Source organism: Pongo abelii, chromosome 9, assembly GCF_028885655.2.
Source record: "Pongo abelii isolate AG06213 chromosome 9, NHGRI_mPonAbe1-v2.0_pri, whole genome shotgun sequence".
NCBI lineage: Eukaryota > Metazoa > Chordata > Mammalia > Primates > Hominidae > Pongo > Pongo abelii.
Window position 1 is genome coordinate 85,948,629 of NC_071994.2, and position 24,141 is coordinate 85,972,769.

General features: G+C 37.1%; 1 protein-coding gene across 22 annotated transcripts in view; it reads right to left on the reverse strand.

Moving 5' to 3' along the window:
• Window positions 1–24,141, reverse strand: part of DLG2 (discs large MAGUK scaffold protein 2) — a 2,173,778-nt gene that overhangs the window by 314,384 nt on the left and 1,835,253 nt on the right. For 21 of the 22 annotated variants that reach the window (XR_008511650.1, XM_024254994.3, XM_024254993.3 and 18 more), the window contains one exon: window positions 23,041–23,143. Coding sequence is in view for 20 of the 22 variants with exons in the window: in XM_024254994.3 (XP_024110762.1) it covers window positions 23,041–23,143 (103 nt within the window). In the remaining 2 variants the exon portion in view is untranslated. Of the gene's footprint in view, window positions 1–23,040; window positions 23,144–24,048; window positions 24,127–24,141 lie in introns of those variants that run through there. The other variant, XM_054526121.2, reaches the window with a different exon arrangement.

Consider the following 24,141-nt stretch of genomic DNA (forward strand, 5'->3'; position numbering starts at 1 on the left):
GTGAATGATCACCATATTTCATCAATTGTAAAAGGCAACTTTTTCCACATTTTTATATACCTGAAATAATGCTGCATCTTACAGTTGATCATACCTTATAGTTAAAATAGGCAGGTTTTTAAAATGGAATATAACATATAATGCTGTATCCCACATTAGCTGCATTTTAGACTCAAAGTTAATCACCCCAGGACCCATATCCCACTCTTTATTTTGAAATTTCTCTCTAGTCAGGCACAATGGTTCCTACAATATTGTCTGTCCTTCTTCTCTCACTAGTCCTGTCATATTATTAACTCATTTTAAAAATATTGATTGTCTATTTTGCCAGATCTCATATTCTTATAAAGTGGTTCCATTTATAGGACAGGCATTGCACCTAATTCAGACCAGTTCAAGATCTTTCAGAACTTATCTTTCAGGTAAGCCCATGTTGGCCATTTGTTTGAACAAGAGCCTCTGAAAACTGTTTGGCGGATTCTAACTATAGATGGGTTATTTAGGAAAGAGAAGCCATTTCTTAATGAATGGGAGTATGCCTCATACCAGCTTATGTAAAATCACAGCAGCACTATCTCATGGCTGGAATCACATAAGCATTGGCTACCACATCCCCTGAGACAGGTGCAGAGCTGAGAAAATCACAGTGGGAGTGACTGTGGAGGGAGTAATGATTGTGGGACAGCAGGAAGGAGAAGCTTCCTACCCTACCTACCACTCCCAGCTTTTGGAACTACAAAGTGCTGATGTATCATAGACATTCAATATAAGGTTGTTTAATGAATGAATATATTTAGCCAAGAAAATCAGATTAAAGCAATTTGAATGAGTGGTGCTGAAAAGAAATGGAAATCACAAAGGCCAGTTGCCCCAAAGGGGTGTGCAGGGTAGGGAGAAGGCAAATATCACTGACCTTGCTGTGGTGGTGAGGTTGGATGGGAGTCACTCTATCTCTCTGCCTGTCAACACGTGGGATTTATTATCTTCGAGTCACTATTGTAAGAGCTTTATAAATATTAACCTACTTAATCTTCAAAATTATCTTATAACATAGCTACTATTATCTCAATTTTATTAATAAAGATACTGATACACCAAGAGGTTAAGTACCTTTCCCAGGGTCTCACAGCTAGTAAGTGACAGATTTAGGGTTTGAACACAGGAGTCTGGTTCCAGAGTCTGTGCTTTAATCACTTCATTTCAGTGCCTTTCTTCACTCAGGAGGTGTTCTCTATTTTAGTCATTACAATACTATGGCCTTTGAATCCAGACGTCTGTGGTCTGTCCCAGACTTCAGGAGAGACAAACTCGGCTTTCAGGCTGCAGAATGATAGGCCGATAGGCCTGCCCTGTAGGTGTGGGCAGGCAGAGATGGCCGGCACACTCTCTAGATTTGACTCGGATATGAGCCATGTTTTTAGAAATACAATTAAAAACTTTACTCAAAATTACATGTTCTGTTATAGTATTAAAATGACATCTCCCCTGTATCCTCAACTCCCAGGTTAGAAAAAAGTAATGTTTGACTTTCTTTGTTCTTTTTTTGTCTTGGCATTGTAAAATATAGCCTAAAGAAAGTCCTGGGGAACTGCTCATAGCTATATGTCAAATGAATTATTTTATCAGTGTGTTAAAACAATTTCTTTAAACCCACATTTTCTCTAAAACTCTTGATGGAAAATTAACATCTTGATGGGATACAGAATTAAAAACAAATACTTTAAGAAACTACTGCTAGAGGAATTAATCAAAATACTGAGAGGCAGCAGATTTGCTCTGAAAATAATCCTGATATCTGAGTTTCTGTCTTGAAAAGGAGAAATATTTACCTTTTAAAATTCCATACTATAAATCTATTCTAAATCAAAATTCTGGCTCTTCATTGTTGTTTAATATCCAGAAAGGAAAATGGCTTTTGATTTGGGATTGGCGTTTAACAGAAATCACAAAAGTGTCCATTTGTACACCATAGGCTGGATTTGGGCCTATGATACTAACAACATACCTTCAGTTTTAACAGAGGTTAGATATTTAATGCAGCATTAGAATCCAAGATGTAGACAGATGCCTCAGACAGACAAACATGGTAGCCAAGTAGACCTTGCTTTTTCAGCCTATGAGAGTGAAAGCTGTGTCTTTTTTCCTAGTGCCTAGCAAAGGGCTGGAACATAGGAGGCACAATATATGTACAATTGAGTTTCTCCAACTGAAGATAGATAGAAAACTGTTGCCTTTGTATACCAGTGGAAAGTTAAGGTATTAGAATTGCTACCCGAATATACTCAATAGTGATAGTATATGTTTGTCTGGAATGTAGATGTAGATAATAAATAAAAAGTAGATTCACATGAAATTTTGAGAGCACACTTGACAGCATACAACGTCCATTTTATTTCCTTGACACTGTGTTTTGCTCAGTTACTTGGATGTTGACAAATGCTATTATCATATTTTCTTCTTAGAAGCAATATGGATATTAAAACTAATCTTGGGAGATTCCACTGAATGATTTTTTTTTTTTTTTTTTTTGAGATGGAGTCTCACTCTGTCACCCAGGCTGGAGTGCAGTGACGTGATCTCGGCTCACTGCAACCTCTACCTCCTGAGTTCAAGTGATTCTCCTGCCTCAGCTTCCCGAGTAGCTGGGACTACAGGTACGTGTCACCATACCTGGCTAATTTTTTGTATTTTTAGTAGAGATGGGGTTTCACTGTGTTAGCCAGGATGGTCTTGATCTCCTGATCTCATGATCCACCCATCTCAGCCTCCCAAAGTGCTGAGATTACAGGTGTGAGTCACCATGCCTGGCCTGTCTTTTTTTTTTTTTTTATAATGAGTTATGAGTTAGGCCTATTTATCTTTGGTATTCTTCTTTGTGTTCTATGGCAATGCAGATTCCACTGTGTTCCTCCTTCTTATAAATTTGAAAAATGAGGAAAAATGAGATTGTGTGCCTTTAATTATATTATCAACAATTGAGGGAAAATACATGTGCCATGTATTTTGCCAAGATTATCTTTTCTAAACAAACTGCCTGTTAATTTGTGGGAGTGCTTCTGAGTCATTATTAGCAATGCTTTTGTTTGCTATTGTCTCTTAGAATCTTAATTTCTTACATATATTTTCTTTCATTTTTTTAACTTGATTCTCTCACCATCTTTTATGGTTTCTTAACATTCTTATTTACCAGTAGTAAATACAATTATTATCATTTTTTCTTAGTAGCTCACAGCAACATACATTTATCTGAGAGTCTAGAGTTTAGAAGACAAAAATAGGTTTCACTGGAATAAATTATCTGTCCACAGCACTGCATTCCTCCTAGAGGTCCAGGGAAGAAACTGTCTTCAAAGCCAGCGATGCACTGTCTAGTCTTTCTTGGGCTGTCACTCTGGTCTCTGCTTCTGTCATAACATCTTCTTCTCTGACTCTCCTGCCTCTCTTTTTCTATCAAAAGGCCCTTGTGATTAGATTGGGCACATCCAGATAATCCAGGATTGACTTCTCATCTCAAGATCCTTAATTTCGTTACATCTGAAAAGTCCTATGTGCCATGTAAGGTGATGTAATCAGGTTTTAGGCATTGGGATATGGACATTTTGGGATTAATTATTCTGCAGTGTTCTTTTTTTAGGATAAAATTTTATTTGATTTTTTCCCCTCTACTTTTAAGTTCTGGGGTACATGTGCAAAATGTGTGGATTTGTTACATAGGTAAACGTGTGTCATGGTAGTAATAACTATTTGATTAGAGAATTATCCCATCACCTGGGATTACAGTTATAATTCAGTTAGGTTCTTGTTCTCATGGAGCTTATTTTCAAATGGGAGAAGGAAGACCATGGCAAATAAATATGGTAATTATATGTGGTGACAAATGCTGTGAAGAAACTAAAACAGGTTATCATTTTACAATAAAAAGGTAGCAGGCTCTGATGGTCAAGAGCAGGGAGGCTACAGCCAGACCAGAATTTTAATCTCAGCACTAATACTTTGCCATGTGATCTTGGGCAAGTTATTGAGCCTTTCTGTGCCTTTGTTTCTTCATCTCTGAAAAGGAAATAATCATAGCGCCTATCTCATAGACTTGTTTTAGGGATTACATTAATTAATACATGGAATACATAGAACCCTGTCTGATATACAGTAGGCACTTTGCAAGATTAACTTTCATTATTTTGGTAATTAATACTTCCCGGATACTTTCTATCAGCTGGAAATTATGATTATAACTTGCCCATCAAAATTACCCTATGAAGTAGGTGTTAGTCCCTTTTCACAGATGAAAAATCTGAAGGTTGGAGAGGCTAAATAACTGTCACAAGGTCATGCAGCTAGCCAAGTAGCAGAAGCGCTGCATTTGACTTCTGCTCTGTCCTCAAACATCTTTGCCTCTCTTCATAAGAAGTAAGTTTGATTTTTTCTGAATATTTACTTTCCAGTGGCTCATTAATTAAGCCTATTATATCCATAATCTCACATTTAGGACTAGAGAGAGAATGCACTTTTACTGACAATAAAACTCATCCTTCTTAGCCTTTTTCTTTTCTGATTTTTTTCTTATACAAAAGAAAAATTTTGCTGCTGCCTAAAGTCAGACTGATTATAACCTCAGCAACATCTTTTATATACATTTGATCTAACTTTATTCAAATAGAATTTATTAATTATGAGCCAAATATCTTGCTCCTTAAAGGTTGCATGCAGTTTCCTGTTGCATCTGTACCTTCTACATTAGATGTTTTAGAGTAGGGTGCTTTAGAAAGTATTTCCATTTGTGATCCCCCAGATTTAACCCATTGAGTTGAAATTCAAAATTGCTATTATTTTTCTTTTCATGACTTTTTCAGATGTCTCTTTTCTTTTCCTAATCACAGTTCCATTTAGACCAAATGACATTCAGAAATTCTCACTCCGGTGGTAATCCGCTTTCTTTTACATCCAGTTTTAAACCATAATCACTACCCTCTTCCCTCAATTGCTCAGATAGTTGGTGTATATTTTATTAAGCAATGACTTGCCAGATTTAAGAAAAGTGCTCTCTTAGAGCAAAGCATCATTCTAAAGCCCCAGGGCTTGGCAGCACAACGTGGCTCAGCAGATCCTGAGGCCGTGCATATAAGTTTAATGAGGCTGTGAAGGGAAAGTGCTGTAAAATCCATGAACTTAGCCTATACTAGTTAAAGGAGCATGGACTTTTTCTCCGTCTAAAGAAGTGAGGAATAGGTGAGGACCCAGAGATTGGCAGTTAAGATCTGGCTGTTGGCCCCTCTTGGAGATATGGTGTTTCAAATGGACACCAGAGTCAGGCAGGCCATTATCAGAATTTTGCCTCTTCTACTTAATTGTTGTGTAACTTCCCTGGGATTTTATTCCATCATTCACAAAATGGGAATAACAGTGTTTACAGTGCTTTGTGAGAATTAAATGGCATAATGTACATAAATATTTAGACATACTGGGCACTCCATAATGATAACAAGTATTATAATTAGTTACTACCTGTTCTTTTTACATTCACTTGTGATTTTTTTCTGAATCCTTGAACCCAGTTCATTCCTTCATAAGTGGACCTTCATGATGGTGTAGAGCAAAACCTCTCCTTTGGCTTTTTTGAACTGTTTACCATTTATTTTTATTATTTTAAGGACTAGCATCAGCTTCTCCACATGAACCAATCCATTTTCATGATGCTTAGGCTTAAAAATATTACTGGCACTCAAATTTTTATTGATCAATTGATTGAATCATTCATCAAACATTTATTGACTTCCTACTAGAGTCACTCCTTTCTCCCTATGAAGCTCATAGTCTCTGGCAAGGTCAGGTGCTTGTTTATATGAAGTACAAGACTGAGGGAGAAAGGCAACAACACAAGATGCTGAAATACCACAGAGGAAGCAGTGTTCCTCTCCTGGGGATGGAATGTATGGTTAGGGAAGGCTTCCTAGAGAAGAATATCTCTAGCTTCTTTTTTCTTTTTTTTTTTTGAGATGGAGTTTCACTCTTGTCACCCAGGCTGGAGTGCAATGGCACAATCTCGGCTCACTGCAACTTTCCCCTTCAGGGTTCAAGCTATTCTCCTGCCTTAGCCTCCCAAGTAGCTGGGATTACAGGTGCCCACTACTACGCCTGGCTAAGTTTTGTATTTTTTAGTAGAGATGGGGTTTCACCATATTGGCCAGGCTGGTCTTGAACTCCTGACCTCAGGTGATTCTCCTATCTCGGCCTCCCAAAGTGCTGGGATTACAGGCGTGAGCCACTGTGCCCTGCCTAGCTTGTTCTTTGAAAGTTAAAGGTGTGTTCCAGTGGCAGCTGCCCCAGGGCCTGCTTCCTCTTCCTAAGTCTGTCATATTCTGGAAGGGAGGGGTGGTGCTCCAATCTCTGGTGCCCAAAAACCCAAGTTTATTTCTCTCTTAACACTGGCAATAACCCGTCCACATGACTGTTGCCTTTTAAAACCTCTTAATAATCTCATGCTGTGTTTGTTGTTGATTCCAATCAAATTATCACCAGGGCTGTGTGGGTAAATGCTTTTAAATACTCTCTCATCTTGCTCTTTCCCCTGTATGATGCTAATCTTGTCCCTAAGTAAGTTTCTTCCTGCTCCTTTTGTATCTTCCTTTCTTGTCTTTCCTTCTACCTTTTGTCTCTTGGTGTTTGGTGTTTTTTTTTTGCTTTTTGTACAAAGATTAGTTTCAATGTAGTCTATAGCCTCCTTTGTAAACCAATTAAAAATTTTTTTAATTAAAAAAAAAGAAAGTAAAGGTGTGTTAAGTAGGCAAAGGAAAAAGGGAATTCTGGGTAGAATATAATTACTAAGCCCCAGAGGATGAAACATCAAGGCTTGCTGGGTAAATGATGAGCAATTTGGCATCATTTGAGTAAACATTCAAGGAGAGGTATAGCTGAGGAGAGGATGACAAGAGGAGACATACATTTGGATGTATAAATTTAGATGAAAAGTGCCTAAGAAAACCACCTGACATATAGTAAATGCTTGATAAGTGCACTTATTTCTTTTTCTTCTGAAGACCAGCTCTTGTTTTATAAAATAATATACATTATGCTTTAAAGCCAGATATTATACTTGATTTTCTTTATAGCTTGTTCTGTACTCTCAGGCTTTCTGTAAAATTTTACTTTTTATTTTTGGTTTACAGTTAAGAAAGTCAAAGATGGAAAATACAAATTGTGAGAAAAAATTACAATAGTGTATCCTTAATATCTCAACATCAACAATCACAAAATGAACAAATAAGAGATTAATAAGAAAATCCACTTTTTTTGCTTTCAATAAGAAAATTAAACATCCATACGTCAGCAGACTATTAAAAACGTTTTCTCTTGAATCTATTAGGAGGGAAAAATGCGTTCCTAATGATAAACAGAACTATCCAAGTTGAAAACATTTGATTTTCCTCAGCAATTTTCTTAGCACGTCCTTCTGCCTCCCGCACCCCTCCCAATAATCTTCACATCTTCATTTCTTTGGAGTTTGTTTCAGCTTTGTTTTGATAATGATTGTGTAGACACACTACTTTCATTGTTTCTCACTAATAGTTACCTAAAGCAACTATCTGTCTGCAATTTTTTAGATCATTGTGTTTCTTTTAGAATGCTCTTTGTGTTTCTGCTGCTCATTACTAAGTATACAACAGTGGGGAATTGTCTCTAAAACCCTACTACTCCTTCTTTTGCATACTGGGAAAATCTCCCACAATGAATAATGCCTACTTTTAAGAAATTCAAATATTTCTTTTTCTTTTTTGTAGGAAATTCAAATATTTAAAAGAAAATAAAAATACAGCAACGTGTTGCTTAACGATGGTGATTATGTCTTTTGGTGTCATGGGAACATCTCAGAGTGCACTTACATGAACCTAGATGGTACAGCCTAATAGACAACTAGGCTGTGTGGTATGGCCTTTTGCTCCTGGGCTACAAATATGTACAGCATGTTACTGTTACTGTACTGAATACTCTAGGCAACTGTAACACAACATAAGTATTTGTGTATCTAAACATATACAAAGTACTATAAACATATGGTATTATAATCTTATAAGACCACTGTTGTATATGTGATCCATTGTTAACTCAAACATTATTATGTGGTGGATGATTATTTTAAAAATTTGGATAAATGGGTTATGATTATTTATATTACCAAGAAATCAATCATTTATAAAATCAGTTCTTCTGAGTGACCTTCAACAGAGGTATTTATGCATTGACTATTGCATAATGAAAAAGGAGTATAAATATCTTTATATGAAAATGTCTATGATACGAAACTGGTTAATTTTTGCACATATTTCCAAGGGAATGGGGTGGTTTTAACCTTGATTTCGTATCCCTTTAGATGTCAGTAACCTCTTTAAAGATTATTGTGTTCCATTTTTTTTTCTAGAAAATCACACCAGTTAATGAAGTACAATTGCATGGAGATTTCTTTTGTAACTTGTGATCCCTTGGCAATCTGTTACAGCACATTGGTTATTATGTTAGTCACATTGAAAGAAAAATCTAGGCCGGGTGCAGTGGCTCGTGCCTGTAATCCTAGCACTTTGGGAGGCTGAGGCAGGCAGATCACTTGAGCTCAGGAGTTTGAGGCCAGCCTGGGCAACATAGTGAAACCCCGTTGCTACCAAAAATAGAAAAAAATTGGCTGGGCATGGTGGTGTGCACCTGTGGTCCCAGCTACCTGGGAGGCTGAGGTGGGAGGATCCCTTGAACCTGGGAGGTGGAAGTTGCAGTGAGCCGAGATTGTACCACGGCACTCCAGCCTGGGTGACAGGGCAAGACCCTGTCTCAATAAAAAAGAAAAGAAAAGAAAAGAGAGGGAGGGAGGAAGGAAGGAAGGAAGGAGAAGGGGAAGGGGAAGGGGAAGGGAAGAAAGAAGGAAGGAAGGAAGGAAAAAAGAAAGAAAGAGAAAGAAAAGAGAGAGAGAAAGAGAGGAAGGAAGGAAGGAAGGAAGAAAGGAAGGAAGATCTAATGCTATAAAATTATTTCTGATTTGGGAAAATATCTTTAGGCATGAAGAGCAGGTGTCAGTGGTAAGCCAACTAAGAAATCACAATGTTTAATTCCTTAACTCCCCAGGCCATTACACATTCTCCTGTTAAGCATTTTTTTCTTCTTTAAAATAATACCAATAAGATTTACCTGTATTCCTCTATGGTCTTAGTTTCAGATTTTATTTAGATAAGTTTCTCATTAATTTAACTGGCTACTAATATGGGCAAGAAGAAATTGGGATCAATGGAGACGAAGAGGTTATGTGACTTCTCAGTGTATACATTTTAATATTATTTTGATTTTGGAACCCATGTATGATGTTAGCATTAAAAATAAAGTTAATATACCACCAAGCATTCACTCATCAAACAGGCAAATAAGTTTTCTCAAAATATGTTTAGCAAACTTATGGAAAGCCTGATAATTCTATGCTCCAGCTAGTTATTATTTGGATAATAAAATTAATTAGAGTATGATGCTGAAGAAAGAGCACAAGAAGTGGAATCAGAGCATCTGGGAGCAAGTTTGGCTCATAGTATTTACTAGTTGTGTGACCTTGAGTGAGTCACTTAACTTCACTGAGCTTTACTTCTCTTATCCATGAAATTAGAATGATGATAATAGCACCAGTCTATTTACCTCTTGGAGTTGTTCTGTAGATTCACTAAGAAACACACATGAGAGTGCTTTGTAAACTGCAAAGTCTTATACTTGTGCTAGCTAATATTTTATATTTCAATTAATGTTTCCAAGACTCTATTTTCAAATTCTCAAAGCCACTATTAAGATCATTAGGAAATATGTTTATTTGTTCGCTTAATCTTTTGCTTTCATGCACCAAACAACCAAAGTAAAACTGAGTGTGTGTTTTTCTTCAGTTAACCTAGTCAGCAGGAGCGTCAGAATCATTCTTGGAAGCAAAGAAAATCTGCTCCCATAGAATGGCTATTTTTTTCAGCATTGAAGATCAATATTTGGGAGCTCTAGTTAACTAACACAACTCCCAACAAGCATTTCAGTGGGGATGAATTTACTTTGCTACCCATAGTTCAAAGAGAAACTGCAAGGTATGGTCATTTGTTTGGCGCATTTGTTCACTCCACAAATATGTATTGAGTGCCCACTCTGTGCTGGGTGCTCCTCTAGGCACTTCAGACACGGCCGTGAGCAAGACAGACAAAATGTGATGCTCTCATGGAGCTTACATTCTAGTGGAAAAATAACTGAGCTTACAGCTTTTTTCATCCTAAGCACACAAATACCTTAATGTGAAGAGCATTTCTTGCCTTCTGATAAACAGCTTTAAAACTGTTTTTTGGTAGTAAGATCCTTGTTTCATGTATCCAAGACCAAACATGAAAAACAAATAAAGGTTGCTCTGGCTGGAGTGGGACTGGGGCCAGGGGCCAGGTTGTCTCCTCCTACACTCCCCATCCCTGCTCCTGCCATCCCTCTGCCAGACCCCAGGACTCTTCAGAGGACAGTTTATTTGAAACTTCCACACAGGGCATTATCTCCACATCAGTTTTGATACTGAAGACATCCTGTAAATGCCTGCATCCACAGTCTCCCAAGGGTTTTCTCAAGTTCCTTTCCCCGTCTGGGTCTAATTATCTCTCTCTCCACAGAATAGCCACATTATAGGGTTTCTGATGTTTCTGATAATTATGACAATAACAATAGTTATCACTTATGGAGGACACACTATCTGTCAGGACAGTGCCAGGCATTTTATATGCACTCCTTCATTTAATCCCCAGAGTCATCCTGTGAGATAGGTGTGAATCATCATTTTACAGATAAAGAATGAGATTCCAAGAAGTGAAGTAATTTTCCAAGGCTACAGAGCTGTTAATGGTGGAGCTGGAATTTGAACATACCTATCTGATTTCACAGTAGGAACTCTTTTTTTTTTTTCTTTCTATATTTCAGGCCCATCAGCAGGAAGTAAGGAAATTCTTAACTACTGCTGCTTCCCAAACTCTGTGAAGCTCTTTGACACTCTCAGGGATAGTTCTAACTATGGTGCAAAGGGCTGATTAGAGCAAAGGGCAGCACAATGCTCACTCAAATATGTGTTGAAGGTTATTACACTAGCTGTCATTTATGCATGGCCTACTCCATTCTGAACATTCGACATCCATTTTCACTAATTCTTCCAGCAACTGTGAAAGGTAAATACGATTACCCCTACATTCCTGGTGAAGACTCTCTGGCACAGAGAGGTTGTCACTCACTTGAGGTCTCACAGCTAGTAAGTGGTGAGCCCTCTGCTTGCCTTTATGACAGCTTGGGGCCAAACTATTCCTAGAGTCAAACTATTCCTACAGCCAAGCCCAAGACTCCCACGTCCCCCAAAAGAACAACAACAATTTTAAAAAGAGAAAGAAAACATACTCTCCTAGCCTGCATCTGCTCCTAATCCAGGCCCTACTCCAAGCCGCTACTGTCAGACTCTGTTCTCATTTACAACTGGGTGCTAAACTCTCTAACTCCACCAGCATGAACCCTCCTAACTCTATTTCCTTGTCTGACAAATTTTGTCCCTCCATATCCCTCTCCTGGCATCTTTTTCTTTTGGTTTCTCCACACCCATTCCAAACTATTTTATTTGTTTCCTCTTCAAGCCTTTTATCACAGCATGAATCTGTTTATATTTTCATCCTTTTATGAGAAACAGGATGGTGCACGGGTTGTTCTGGAGCCTTTCTGCCTGAGACTGAAACTTTGTTTTACTCTACTGTATAGTTTTTAACCTCGGGAAAACCACTTATGCTTTCTGTGTCTCAGTTTCCTCATTTGTAAAATGAGTAAGGGAATATAACCTATATCATAAGTTTTTGCAAAGTTTAAATGAGTTAACACATGCAGAGATTTTAGAAAGGTGTCAGGCCTGTAGTGAGTGCTTCATACATGCGAGTTTTAATTATTCTCTTTCCTGTAACCATGTCCCATTCTCTCTCCATCTTTCTTTTTCTCTCATCTATATTTTACTCTGCTTTAGCTACACATTGTTTTAAAAAGTAAAAACAGAGTTCCTATAAAATAAGTTCATTATCATTATTCTTTTTTTTTTTTTTTTTCAATTTGGTCTACATTTAGACGCCTACATTAGCCAGACACTGTACTAAGGAAAAAGAAGGAATATAAAGATGAATAGCTGGGCGCAGTGGCTCACGCTGTAATCCCAGCACTTTGGGAGGCCGAGGCGGGCGGATCACAAGATTAGGAGATCGAGACCATCCTGGCTAACACGGTGAAACCTCGTCTCTACTAAAATTACAAAAAATTAGCCGGTGTGGTGGCGGGCACCTGTAGTCCCAGCTACTCGGGAGGCTGAGGCAGGAGAATGGCGTGAACCCAGGAGGCAGAGCTTGCAGTGAGTGCAGATTGTGCCACTGCACTCCAGCCTGGGCGACAGAGCGAGACTCTGCCTCAAAAATAAATAAATAAATAAATATGAATAAAACATGCTTTTCTGTGAAGGGTTTGTTAGTTTTTTAATTAGTCAATCATGCTTTCCATGTTTTCATGAAATGGATGAATTTATGTATTTATAGGTCAATATTTATATCTATTGGTTTTATCACCTACATCCTTCCCTGAATCTATCTACTTCTCTCTATCTATTCTGCCACCACTCTTTATTTTTTATTTTACCTTTTTTACAGATAGGGTCTTTCTCTGTCCTACAAGCTGGATTGCTGTGATGTGATCATAGTTCACTGCATCCTTGAACTGCTGGTCTGCCACCACGCTTATCCAACTAGCACCATCTCTCACATAGACTCATGCCTTTCAACTGGTCCTACACCAGCCTCTTCAGTGCTTTCTGGCCTACTTTCTATTCAGCAGCCAGAGCCATCTTTGTGAACGGCAAATCTGATCTTGCCAGCCTCAGGCCTAAAACCTTTCAAAGGTCCTTTCATTGTTTTTAGGAGAAATAACACAGTCCTGTGTGATCTGTCTCTGCTTCTCTCTTCTGCCTCCTCCAGTGTTTCTCCCACATTCCCTGGTTTGCTTTCAGTCCCTCCATTGCACCATCCCCTCTCCTTCAGATACACTTCAGATATCCTTCCCTCCTGAAATACTCTTCCTCACAACTCCTTTTTCTGCTATGCTTTGACAATACCTACTCACCCTTCAGATTAAAGAAAGTATTATTCCCGTGGAATGTCTTCTTGACCCTCTCCTCTAGGTCAGAGCTTTTGTTTGTCTTCGTTTGGTCTGGTTTAGTATTCTCTGAGTACATTTGAGTACCTAGACTTTAAGATTTTGGATCCAAGTTCTCTTCTTTTTCTTGAGCATTCACTTTGTATAATTCGTTAGTGTGATTTTACTTGGCTGACTGTAGGTCCATTAGGGAAGGAAGGGGCCATGTCTATTTTTCTCACCATTGTATCTCCAGAGTGCAAGGCAGCATGTCACTCACTGGAATAATTTAATAAATATTAGCTGAATAAAGATTGAATGAATGAATGTTGTCCTGCCATTGCTTAATTTTACCAATGTGCCAGCAATTCTTTAGTAATAAAGTAAATTACTTTTAGCAATGGGAACATGATAAATGTGAGGAAGCTAAGAGGAGAATAAGAGATTATCTTGAAACAAAGTGCAATTTGGAATTTTTGTCTTTTAAAGACTTAGGTAATGAGTCTATCAGGAATTCTATGTGAATTAGGAATCTATAAAGCACATTAAAGATGTATACTTCCTATTTCTTGGGCTTGGGTTTCCACCCTAAAGCTGCCACTACTTGTGATTCTGACAGTTCAAGACATCTCCACTATTTCAGCTTTCTGCATCTTTAATGTCCTGAAATTTATTTTTTACATTACTTTTCTTCAGCCTCAAAAAATCTATTTGCAAGTTTAGCAATTACCATTTAATTTATTAAACTGATAAGATTTAGGCCACAATGGTTCTATAAACAAAAAGATCAAGAATGGTAAGTTGTTAATCTTGAAACCCCCAATAAACAATAAATGCTTCTACTTGAATTAAACTTAAAATCATTATTGAATGTTTCAAATCCCATGGTACACAGAGACAGCAAATTACACAGATACAGATCTTTCCCCTTCTTCCGAGTGGGTGAAAGATAATTTCTGTGTGTTTAAAATGTATGGGGAAAAAAGGAAACATTTAGAAATTACCTTCTTGTAATAATTGTTATTTGATGGCATGTTTTAATTAGAAGACACAATAAACTAAACTTCATAGAACATCAGCTGGAAAGGGCTTTAAAACTAATCTCTTGAACCACCTTAATTAACAAACAATGGAATCCATGTTCAGAAAACTGATATGACTTAGGTGTGCTCAATAAAGTTGCAGACTGAGGGACAGGACAAGAAAAGTGCCTCATTACTCATTATTAAATTTGAAGACTGACAAATAGCTATTCAAAGAGATGTGAGGGTAAACTATACTAGGCACCCAGAATATAGAGTGAAGTCAGAAAGTTTTAAAGCTGTCTTGCTTTATAGTCCTCTTTGCATATCTCTGTGGAACATTCTTTTACAGTTCTCTAACACCCTGAAATTCCTTATCAAATTGAAGGATTATCTAGTGAAGATCTGTGTTCATTTTGTAATACTTGTAGAGTCATGAGTAGTATTAGAACCCTTTATTTCCATGCATTTGATCTGGGTGTTGCTAATGATAGATGTGAATCTAAGAGGTCTCCTTGTTGTCAAAATGTCTCTAGCACAAGGATTTATTTGGCTTTTTCCAGTATTCATGAGTGACTGATTTATGTCACTAAATGTCAAGATACCCCTCAAAATGATACAAAATCACAAGATGAAACTGTCAAAGATAAATATACTTTATTATGGAATGAAAGTTTTTATGGGGATGGGAACTGTAATCATACAATGAGAGGAGGCTATATCTATTATTAACCTATAATCAGCTTTGTAAATATTTTTAACCCCTTTGATATGAGTTAAAGATGTAGCATTCCCAGGATAGATGAGATGAAGAGAGTTTTCTAAGTTAGGAGTTAGGAAGTGATACCTGCTTTTGTCCTTATTATATTACTCGAGGTCAAAAACTGGCTTTTGGGCATGGGGAGAGGTATGCAGCATGATTAATTATTAAGGAATCTGGAAAGGACCTTTCATGAATGAATCTGCAGACTGTTCAGGAATCATCTTTTTGGTCATATTCTACGCTGCTATGGGTTAGATGGAGGTTGGGGAGGAAACAAAAGCAACTAGGAGAAGGCTATTAAAAGGATACAATAAGTGAAGAGACTTCCTGGGAAATGTCTAGTTGCTGATAGAGGCATTTTTCTGTTAGTAGAATGTGTACTTGTGTAGGAGAGAGTTGTGGAGAAAGAAATGTCTAAGCAATAAAAATCTAGAGTCATGTAAAGTTTTATTTAAGTTTCTTTCCTGATATTTCAGTAAAAATTAGAATATGATAACTAGATTAATTAGAACATAATTAATGTAACATATTAGGTGAAATTTAGTATTTGGCAATAAAGAGTATCACTAAAGACAAGCTTATTGATAACAGATAAAGGAATGGATAAGCAGCTGGCTGGCTGGCTGGATAAAGGGTGTGCACAAAGAAGATAGGATGGAAAGAGGAAAATTGTAATATATTTGAACTATTTGTTGAAAAAAATAACTATTTCCAGATTTGTGGCTATTTTAAAAATTAACAATAGTTGCCTACACTTACAATAATGCTGTCATTTATACATCATTCAGTTGTGATACAGAAACAATAGCAATTAACAACAGTAACATGCTAGAAATGAAAGTGATGCAGTATGCATGAGAAAGTGGTGAGGCTCCCTCAGAAATTTTTTGACCCCTTTATGTCCATTTGATCATAATAATATAATTGAATTCCATTCCTTGGGCTATTAAAGCCACTTCCCATCATGAGCTACTATAGTAAACTTTAAAAATCAAGGAAATTACAAACTGCTCGGCTAGCCTCAGCTTTAACAGCTATACCAATTTTAAAATATTAAACGGCTTTCCTATCTAGATGCTAAACTTTAGTTCCTCCATCTGTGAAATGAGTAAACTTGACAAGATGATCTTTAAGGATTCTTAAAACTTTTAATTTCTATTTCTTAGTGATTCCAGTTAAACTACATAGAATCTATCAAGTTAACTAGGTTGTGCATTCATTTCTCCTTATGTATTAAAAATGCAAAGAAAAGATGTAATGTTAGTGACAAAACTTTCAAGTAATGAAACTTATGCTTCTATCTCACCTAAGTTGGAATTTGCACTAGAAAACTGGTCTTGTCCAGTCTAAGTCATGTACAGTACTTTCTGTTCTGAAAGCTTATCTTAAATGTTCTCTGATGATTCTGACGCAATTTCTGATCAAGATCCACAGCTGGACTTTAAAAATCTTTCCTGGGTATTTGTGATGCAGTTACGTGAGTTGGGAAAATGTTTCAACATGCCACAGCTGCTCATTCATATGCATAAGCCTACATAGATGTTGATTTAAAGAAAGAAATATGTCTTGCATTGTAAGTATGCTTCTTGGATGGCGTATGTACTTTCATTTTTGAGAACCTTCAGGTACAGAAGGTGTCTATATTTTTCAAGGGATAAATTACATATTCATGTCAAGCTTTCATTATATCTTTGACCCCATAGAGAAATGTACCATGGTGTCCAACCGTGGTTTAAGCTCTGTGACAGTGGTTACCCCAAATAACATCAGAGTTTCACTTATTGCTGAAAAGAAGAAATAGTTTTCCTTCTGAATTAGGCTCACAATTTAAAAGGAGTGAAATAGATTATTTACATGAGTTTCTGCATTAAAGTGTGGTAAGTTATTCAAATTTTATAGTGAAGGCTTAATGACTTTCCCTTGGTTCATAGAGGCATCTGTGAGGATAGGAGTCAATGTTACTTCATCCCAACTCACTGCTTCTAAACTCACTTGCCAAAGAGGTCATAACTAAAGGCAATGAAGCCCGAATAGGTTCATTGTCTCACTAGCTGAGGAGTTCTAGCAAGACTTATGAATTTGCTTGATATTGGTATTTAGATGGGCGGGGTAGACAAAGTAGAGCTGAATGGCACATGAACTTCTTAGATCTCCTGCAGTTTGACCTATCCCTACTAAAACCACTGAGCCATGACCAATCACTGGGTGACACATGCCAGAAATCAAATCTAGTGATGCAGCCTCATGTGACTTTGCCCAGTTCTCCAGGTAGAGAGAGTCCAACCCAACAGTGACAAGTGACAATTTTTGCAGGGTCTCCAAGTATGTTAGGGCAACGCCTCACAAACTCTAATGTGCATACAAATTATCTGGGGAATCTTGATAAAATGCAGATTCTGATTCAGTAGGGTTGGGTTGAGGCCTGAGATCTTACAATTCTAAGAAGGCTCTCATTTAATATTTATGCTTTTGGTCTGTAGACAACATTTAGTAGAACAAAACTCTAGAATAATTCATTTCTTCCTTCAGATGCCTGCATAGCTTACTCCCTCATTTCTTTTAGATCTTTGTTCAAATATCACCTTATTAGCATGGCTTTCCTTGCCCACTATATATTTCTCTGTCACTATCATCTTTCTCCTGCTTCTTCTTTCTTTATACTACTCATCACCATGTGACACATTTTACATTTATTTGAGAGGGGCTTTTTTGGTTCACTGCTTTGTTGTTTCCTTATAACATGGACTGAGGCATATTATGTATCCAGAAAAAAAATACCTATTGATTGAATGAATGTATAAATGAATAAATGAACCATGTAGTCACTCTGCCACAATTCCATAAACCAGACTACACTTATGAGTCTCCAAGCAATTATCAACTCTGCTTTTTGGGCTTTTCTTTCAACTCCAGTACCTTATTAAAGAATAAAGGGTGGATGAAATCAGGTCCCTTCACTATCTACTGAAGTTCCTGATCACTGGTAAGGACTGTACCATCCACGACTTCTCTTCTACCTGCAGGCCATTCTGAAATCCTTGCAGTCTCTCCAACAATGTCCTGAGAGGTCATATTCAAGGCAAAAGAATTTGTGGTTCTCACAGGGACCACTTGGCTCTTAACTCCATTTTGAGCTTTAGCTAATACTAGCTACTGCCTACCTAGTTCTCCAAGTCAATGTCTGTGGCTTATTATTTCAAACCTAATCAGTTATCTCACAATAAATGTAGATATTATTAGAAAGAAGGCAGCAAATACAGATCAGATTTGCCCTGATCTGACTTGGGGAAATGCTGTGTTATCTTTTTTGAAAAATGTATAATTAGGTTGTAATCAATTCCCTTTTTATTCATCAATGGTGTCAAAGTTGAGTTTCAGAACTTGAAAAAAATGTTAGTGCTTTAATCATCTTGTCTTTGTGCTATATTTCAAAACAACAGCTGTAGATTTTCTGCAATGCAGGGGAAATGGAGTTTATCTACTAGGGTTGCTAAAGGTTTTATAACTGAAAACCAAAAAGCACCATCTAAAAACTGTGTCAACACCAAATGTCCAAACCAGGATTCAATTACCATCTCTGCATCTAATATAAAAACCCTATGCCATTCCTTCAATATTTACTCAGCAAACATTTCTTAAGCACCTACTATTAATATATGTCAACACACTGAAAACATTATATTGCATTTAAATTAAGAGCAGACCCATTCAATAACTCATTAATAAACCATAGTCAAATTCATATTGCATGGATTAACACAAGATATAAAATGAGTGATAGAAGAGTCTATCACAGCTCCTAGTGCTGTCTAGGAGCTCACTTGGGTGGAGAGGTGTGCAAACTGTGATAATGTGCACACCAGGTATTTATATACAGTTTTGGGGAACTCAGATAAAGAATCAATTAATGCTGACTAAGCAGATTAAAAATGGCTTTGTAGTGGAATTGACATCTGAGGGCTCTCAGGATGAGTAGGAATCCTGCAGGTGGAAAGGGAGAAAGGCAATTCTGGGTAGAGGATTCCACAGAGCAAAGGCATAGTTCAGGAACAAGTGTAAGAGCAGAGAGCAGTCCTGTGTAGCAGGGGGACAATGAGAAAGGCTGATACTGTGGGTGGTGGAGGGGTGAGTGGGGAATGGAGCACAGAAGTTGGCTGGGAATATATTGTGAAGGACAAGGAGTTAGTGCACAGGCATCTTGGTGTCATATCTCTTAGAAAGATAATTCTGAAATCAAAGGGGAAAGTGTCTGGGAAGGGTAAGGAAAGGGAAGGGGTACCTGTGGGTGCACATGTGTGTAAGGCATTATATTTCCTTGTGTGAAGTGGCATTACAGTAACTTCACTAACTGGGTATAGGTAATTAAAGGTTTTACAATAATTAACTTCGCATAGTGCTTAAATGGAATTATTATTGAAGTACAACATATGTAATCCTCTTGAAAGAAAGAAAAACAACAACTTCATTATTTTCCTCTTCTTATGAAAGTAATACATGTTAATTTCAAAGTAAGTGCATGATAAAATTGAATTTTAAAAGATGGCAAAAATGAATCACAATCACACCACCAGAGAAAAACATCGTATATGACTCTTCAAATTGGTGTCAATTCTACCACCATGAACCAGACATTGAATAAGATTGAGGATGGATAGAGCAATGTGGACAACTGGAGACAAGCTCATTTTAAGCAGAAGTGAGTAAAATTGTGATCTCACTTTGTGAAGTGAAACTTGCCAAAGAAGACATTTATTGCTACATTATGATAATTACACATTTTATAAATTATTTATAATTATCACAAAAATATGCTAAGCACTATGAGGAACACAGTTGGAAATGGTTTTCTATTTTGCAATACACATTTCTTTAGCAATTCCTTTATGTCTTTGAAGCAAAAATGAAAAGCGCAAGTAGTAAAAATGAAGAATCCCTTCAACCTTTAATTACCTTCAAGTGAAAACTCAGGTACTGAGGAATGGTAGGCTTTTATCCACTAGTTCATCAACTCTTTAAGAAATACCAAGTAGGACACCAGAGATAGAGCTATCAGTGAACAAAATATAGGTATGATGTCTGCATGCATGGAACTCACAATTTTGTAGTTTAGCAAGATATTCTTTCTCCCTCCACTCCTGAATAGAAATTTAACCCATTTTTCAAGGTCTGGCTCCATTTCCACATTTCCATGGTGCACTCTTGCACTGTCCTGACCCCTTCAGGCTTATCCTTTCTCTGACATTCCATAATTCTTAGAAATACTGCTGCTAAGATCATTCAATTTGATCATATGTTACCAGGAACCATACTCTATTAAATGTATAAAAATCTCTTTTCCTCAACTAAATTAAAAAAGTCCTTGAAGACAAAGACTATGCTTATTACTTAAGGTTAGGGGCAGATTTTTGTGAGCATCTGATAATACTGAGAAATACATTTAGGAAGTTTTTGATAAAGCATTTGATTATGACTGAAAAATGTATTTACTGAAAGCCTAATTCTTGATCATACTAAAAGATATGCCAATAAAATCATCTCTCAGCACTGTCTTAAGGGTTGAACGACTCACAATATGGGTGCAGATAAAGGGCACTTGGTGAGAATTTCCTAATGGAATCTCATGAGGCACTCTTCATTTGTTATTTTAAAGGTAAATTATTCATTATTTCCTAAAACTGTTATACAATTTAAATGTCTCTAAACAACAATTCAATCACTTTTTCATTGAAAACTGCAGTTAAATTAAGGCTCAGTTACACGTAAAGTTTGGATAGGAGAGGAAAGAAATCCGATTGCTTGATGTTGCCATTACCACATTCCCAACTAATTTAAAGCTGCAACAGATTAGTATACAGTTAGGCTATTAAAACAGAGAAGTCATTCTGTGAATCCAATCTGTTCTTTGGCATTTTGTAAAAAGCTTGTTGTTATTTGCAGGTTTCTTTACAAGCACTTTAAAAATCAATTTGTATGATTTATAGGACATGCTTTGAACAAGCATCTTGATAAACTACAACATAGTAACCAAATTAAACATATTGCTTAAAGGAAACCAAGATGTAAGGAAGCTCCAGTAGAAAGATGAAGATTTACATTGATAGAACAGGGACATGTTTGTCCTTTTTTGTAAACTTTAAAGCTTGAAATCATTCTGTTCAAGGTTATTTGGACACTTGATCACTATCGAGAGCTTCTAATTGCTTGTCTATGATTCTAACCATCTTATCGTATGCAGAATTGTTTGAGATGAGATTTTTCAGAAACAGGAAAATAGGGACATTTATGCTGCAATGTCAGGTGATGGTGAAGGGCATACAGTTTGAGACTGAAAAAAACAGCTATAAAGAAAATGGAAGATTCCGATGAAAAAGTTCTTACTCTATATGAAGTAGAACTTGTTATTCAAATGGTGCCAGCATGTATCTTTTAATTTTCAGCTTTATAATGGATACTTATTTTTTTTTGAGATGGAGTCTTGCTCTGTCACCCAGGCCAGAGTGCAGTGCCTTGCTCTTGGCTCACTGCAAGCTCCACCTCCCAGGTTCATGCTGTTCTCCTGCCTCAGCCTCCCAAGTAGCTGGGACTACAGGTGCCAGCCACCACACCTGGCTAATTTTTTGTATTTTTAGTAGAGACGGGGTTTCACCGTGTTAGCCAGGATGGTCTCGATCTCCTGACCTTGTGATCCGCCCGTCTCAGCCTCCCAAAGTGCTGGGATTACAGGCGTAAGCCACTGCACCTGGCCTATAATGGATACTTTTTAAAGCATTTGTCCCTACTGAAATACAAGTGTACTAATATTTAACAAATAGAAAGACTTTTCAAAACTATCTGAGAAGAGAATGTTTCCTTGGTGTTGCCATCCTCTATCTGTGGCCATCACAAATCTCCTCTTTCCCACTCTCTGGCCATATCTGGCCTAGGCCACATAGGAAAAAACATTTATTAAAAATTTTGAATAAATTAATTTCAAATTCTAATTCTAAAGCCAGGCACAACTGAAAGTAACATGTCAAAACATGCATGGAAGAAAATATTTTCTTTATTCATGGGCAGACCATGTGTTTGGCCACCATTAATGGTAAGATCTAAGCTGTCACAGGCAAGACACAAACCTCAGTCTTCCAAACAATAGACCCATTGATGCTAACACATCATCACTTGAAAAGGAGCTCCTAATACTCATATGCACAGAGATTCTTCCTTGATGACATCTTATACTCTCATGTTCAGCTGTTTGATACTCCTCTTTGCTAGCCATATGGACCAAAAGCAATGCACTTCATTTCTTGAAGACAGTAGCCATATTCCTCTTCTTTTTTTAATAACAAGATCTGACCCATAATTGTGTGCTTACATTAAGTACGTTTCATTTCCAAAGGAGCAACCTATATATGAATTTTCTAAGAAATCAACCATACAATAAGTAACATCCCAGTTGTCTCATTGAGCCTCATTTTAAACACAGAAACAGATGTTTAAATAAACCAAAGAGCAGGGCATGGCTAATCCAATTTAGGATATCTCATCAAGTTTAAGTTGGCTAATCTAATTTACATGATCTCACTGAGTGTCACAGTTTATAGTGATTTATTTCAAACAAGGGATATTGTAGGAGTAAAGGCAAAAAAAAAAAAAATCAATCAAGGACCTCCAAAAGCCATGTTAGTGTTAATGAGAAGTAAGTTAATGCCATGAGAACAGAATATGGTCTACTGGTCTGTTTCTGCAGATGAAATCTCTCCCTTTTGCTTCTTAAGTCTTAACTGTTTTTACAGTATCCATTGGTGACCGAAAGTATGTACCACACAAGAATATAAATGAAATAAAGCTGATGCTGGTTGCTATTTATTTGAATTCACATTTTCATAGGCCTTTCTAACTGTCTGATATTTTCCTGGAAGATTAGAGGTAACAAAGCCACGGTTCACGTTCTTTGGACATGAACCATCAATTTTTCACTATAGGTAGGTTTACAAAACACCAATGATGGTGACTCTAGTTAATAAAAATTATTAGTAATGAGGGTACAGATCCACACAGAGACATATCAGAACATTATTAGTTTGAGTTCTGACTGACCTTCAGGTTGATATTGTGCTATAATCGTCACTGTCTGTCCAGCCCCCTTTAGTGCAGCAGCTGCCTGTTCGTGGGATGCACCACGGAGGTCAATGCCATTCACCTGAAAGACAGGAAGCCAGAGAATCTTGGTATTTCATAAGGCATATTATCCTGATAGAAGAAAAAAGTTTCCCCAAAACCAGGCTAACATTATACCACATGCCTCAGAAACCCCTCATATCCTACTCAGGTGTTTGTGGACTTTCATTGTCTTAATCACTTTTAGTTAGGAGAGACATTAAATTTCACTTTGTGGTGTTTGTGCCACGGTCTGACCGGGTTGGAAACATTTTTATCTATCCATGTTCTAGTGTATGCATTTAATATGCCTCTGTGAGCTTCCTAGATTTCTAGGGTAAATAGGGATAAATATGAGCCTTCAAAATTAGAGGGAAAACAGGATGATAAAGAGAGACACATGTAATGTAAACAGACAAATATATGCTAAAAGATTAAAACATTCAGGTGAGATTCTGCAGACATGGTATAAAATGGGGCCAGCTGGTTGCCAAATCCCTCTCTGTGGTCAATTGCCTAGCCTTGTCATCCTGAGCCTGGTTAGACAGCCTTAAGCCTTGTTTTAAAATATACTTGACTGTCCTATTTCTCATATACAATTCTAAAATGAATTCTGACAAAATGAAATAAAGAGTGCCTGGAGTTTATTTAGCTATTGCTAACTCCCATTTTGGGTCCCATACTGAAAGAGAAACAGAAATGTCTTAAAAGCTCCAAACTCTGCCAGGGTGAAAAGCATTCTTAAGTCAAATTTAATAAGAAGCAAATGCTAAAATTTTTCTTGAATCAATTCAGTCTAAGTCAATACAGTGTAATTAATAAGTGCTCTCCAATGACAGAGTTCTCTGTCTGCCCCAGAAGAGGGACAATGAGTGGAGAACAAACGGAGACAAGATAAGCCCTCAAGAAGTTTTTCTGATGAACACACAGTAAGTATGGTTTTCTAACCTATAAAAAAGTAGCTTTTTGCAGATGATAGCAGAATTCTGCTTCCTTTTATTCATGGGGCAGGTTGATATGGGCTATGAAAGAAGAATAAAA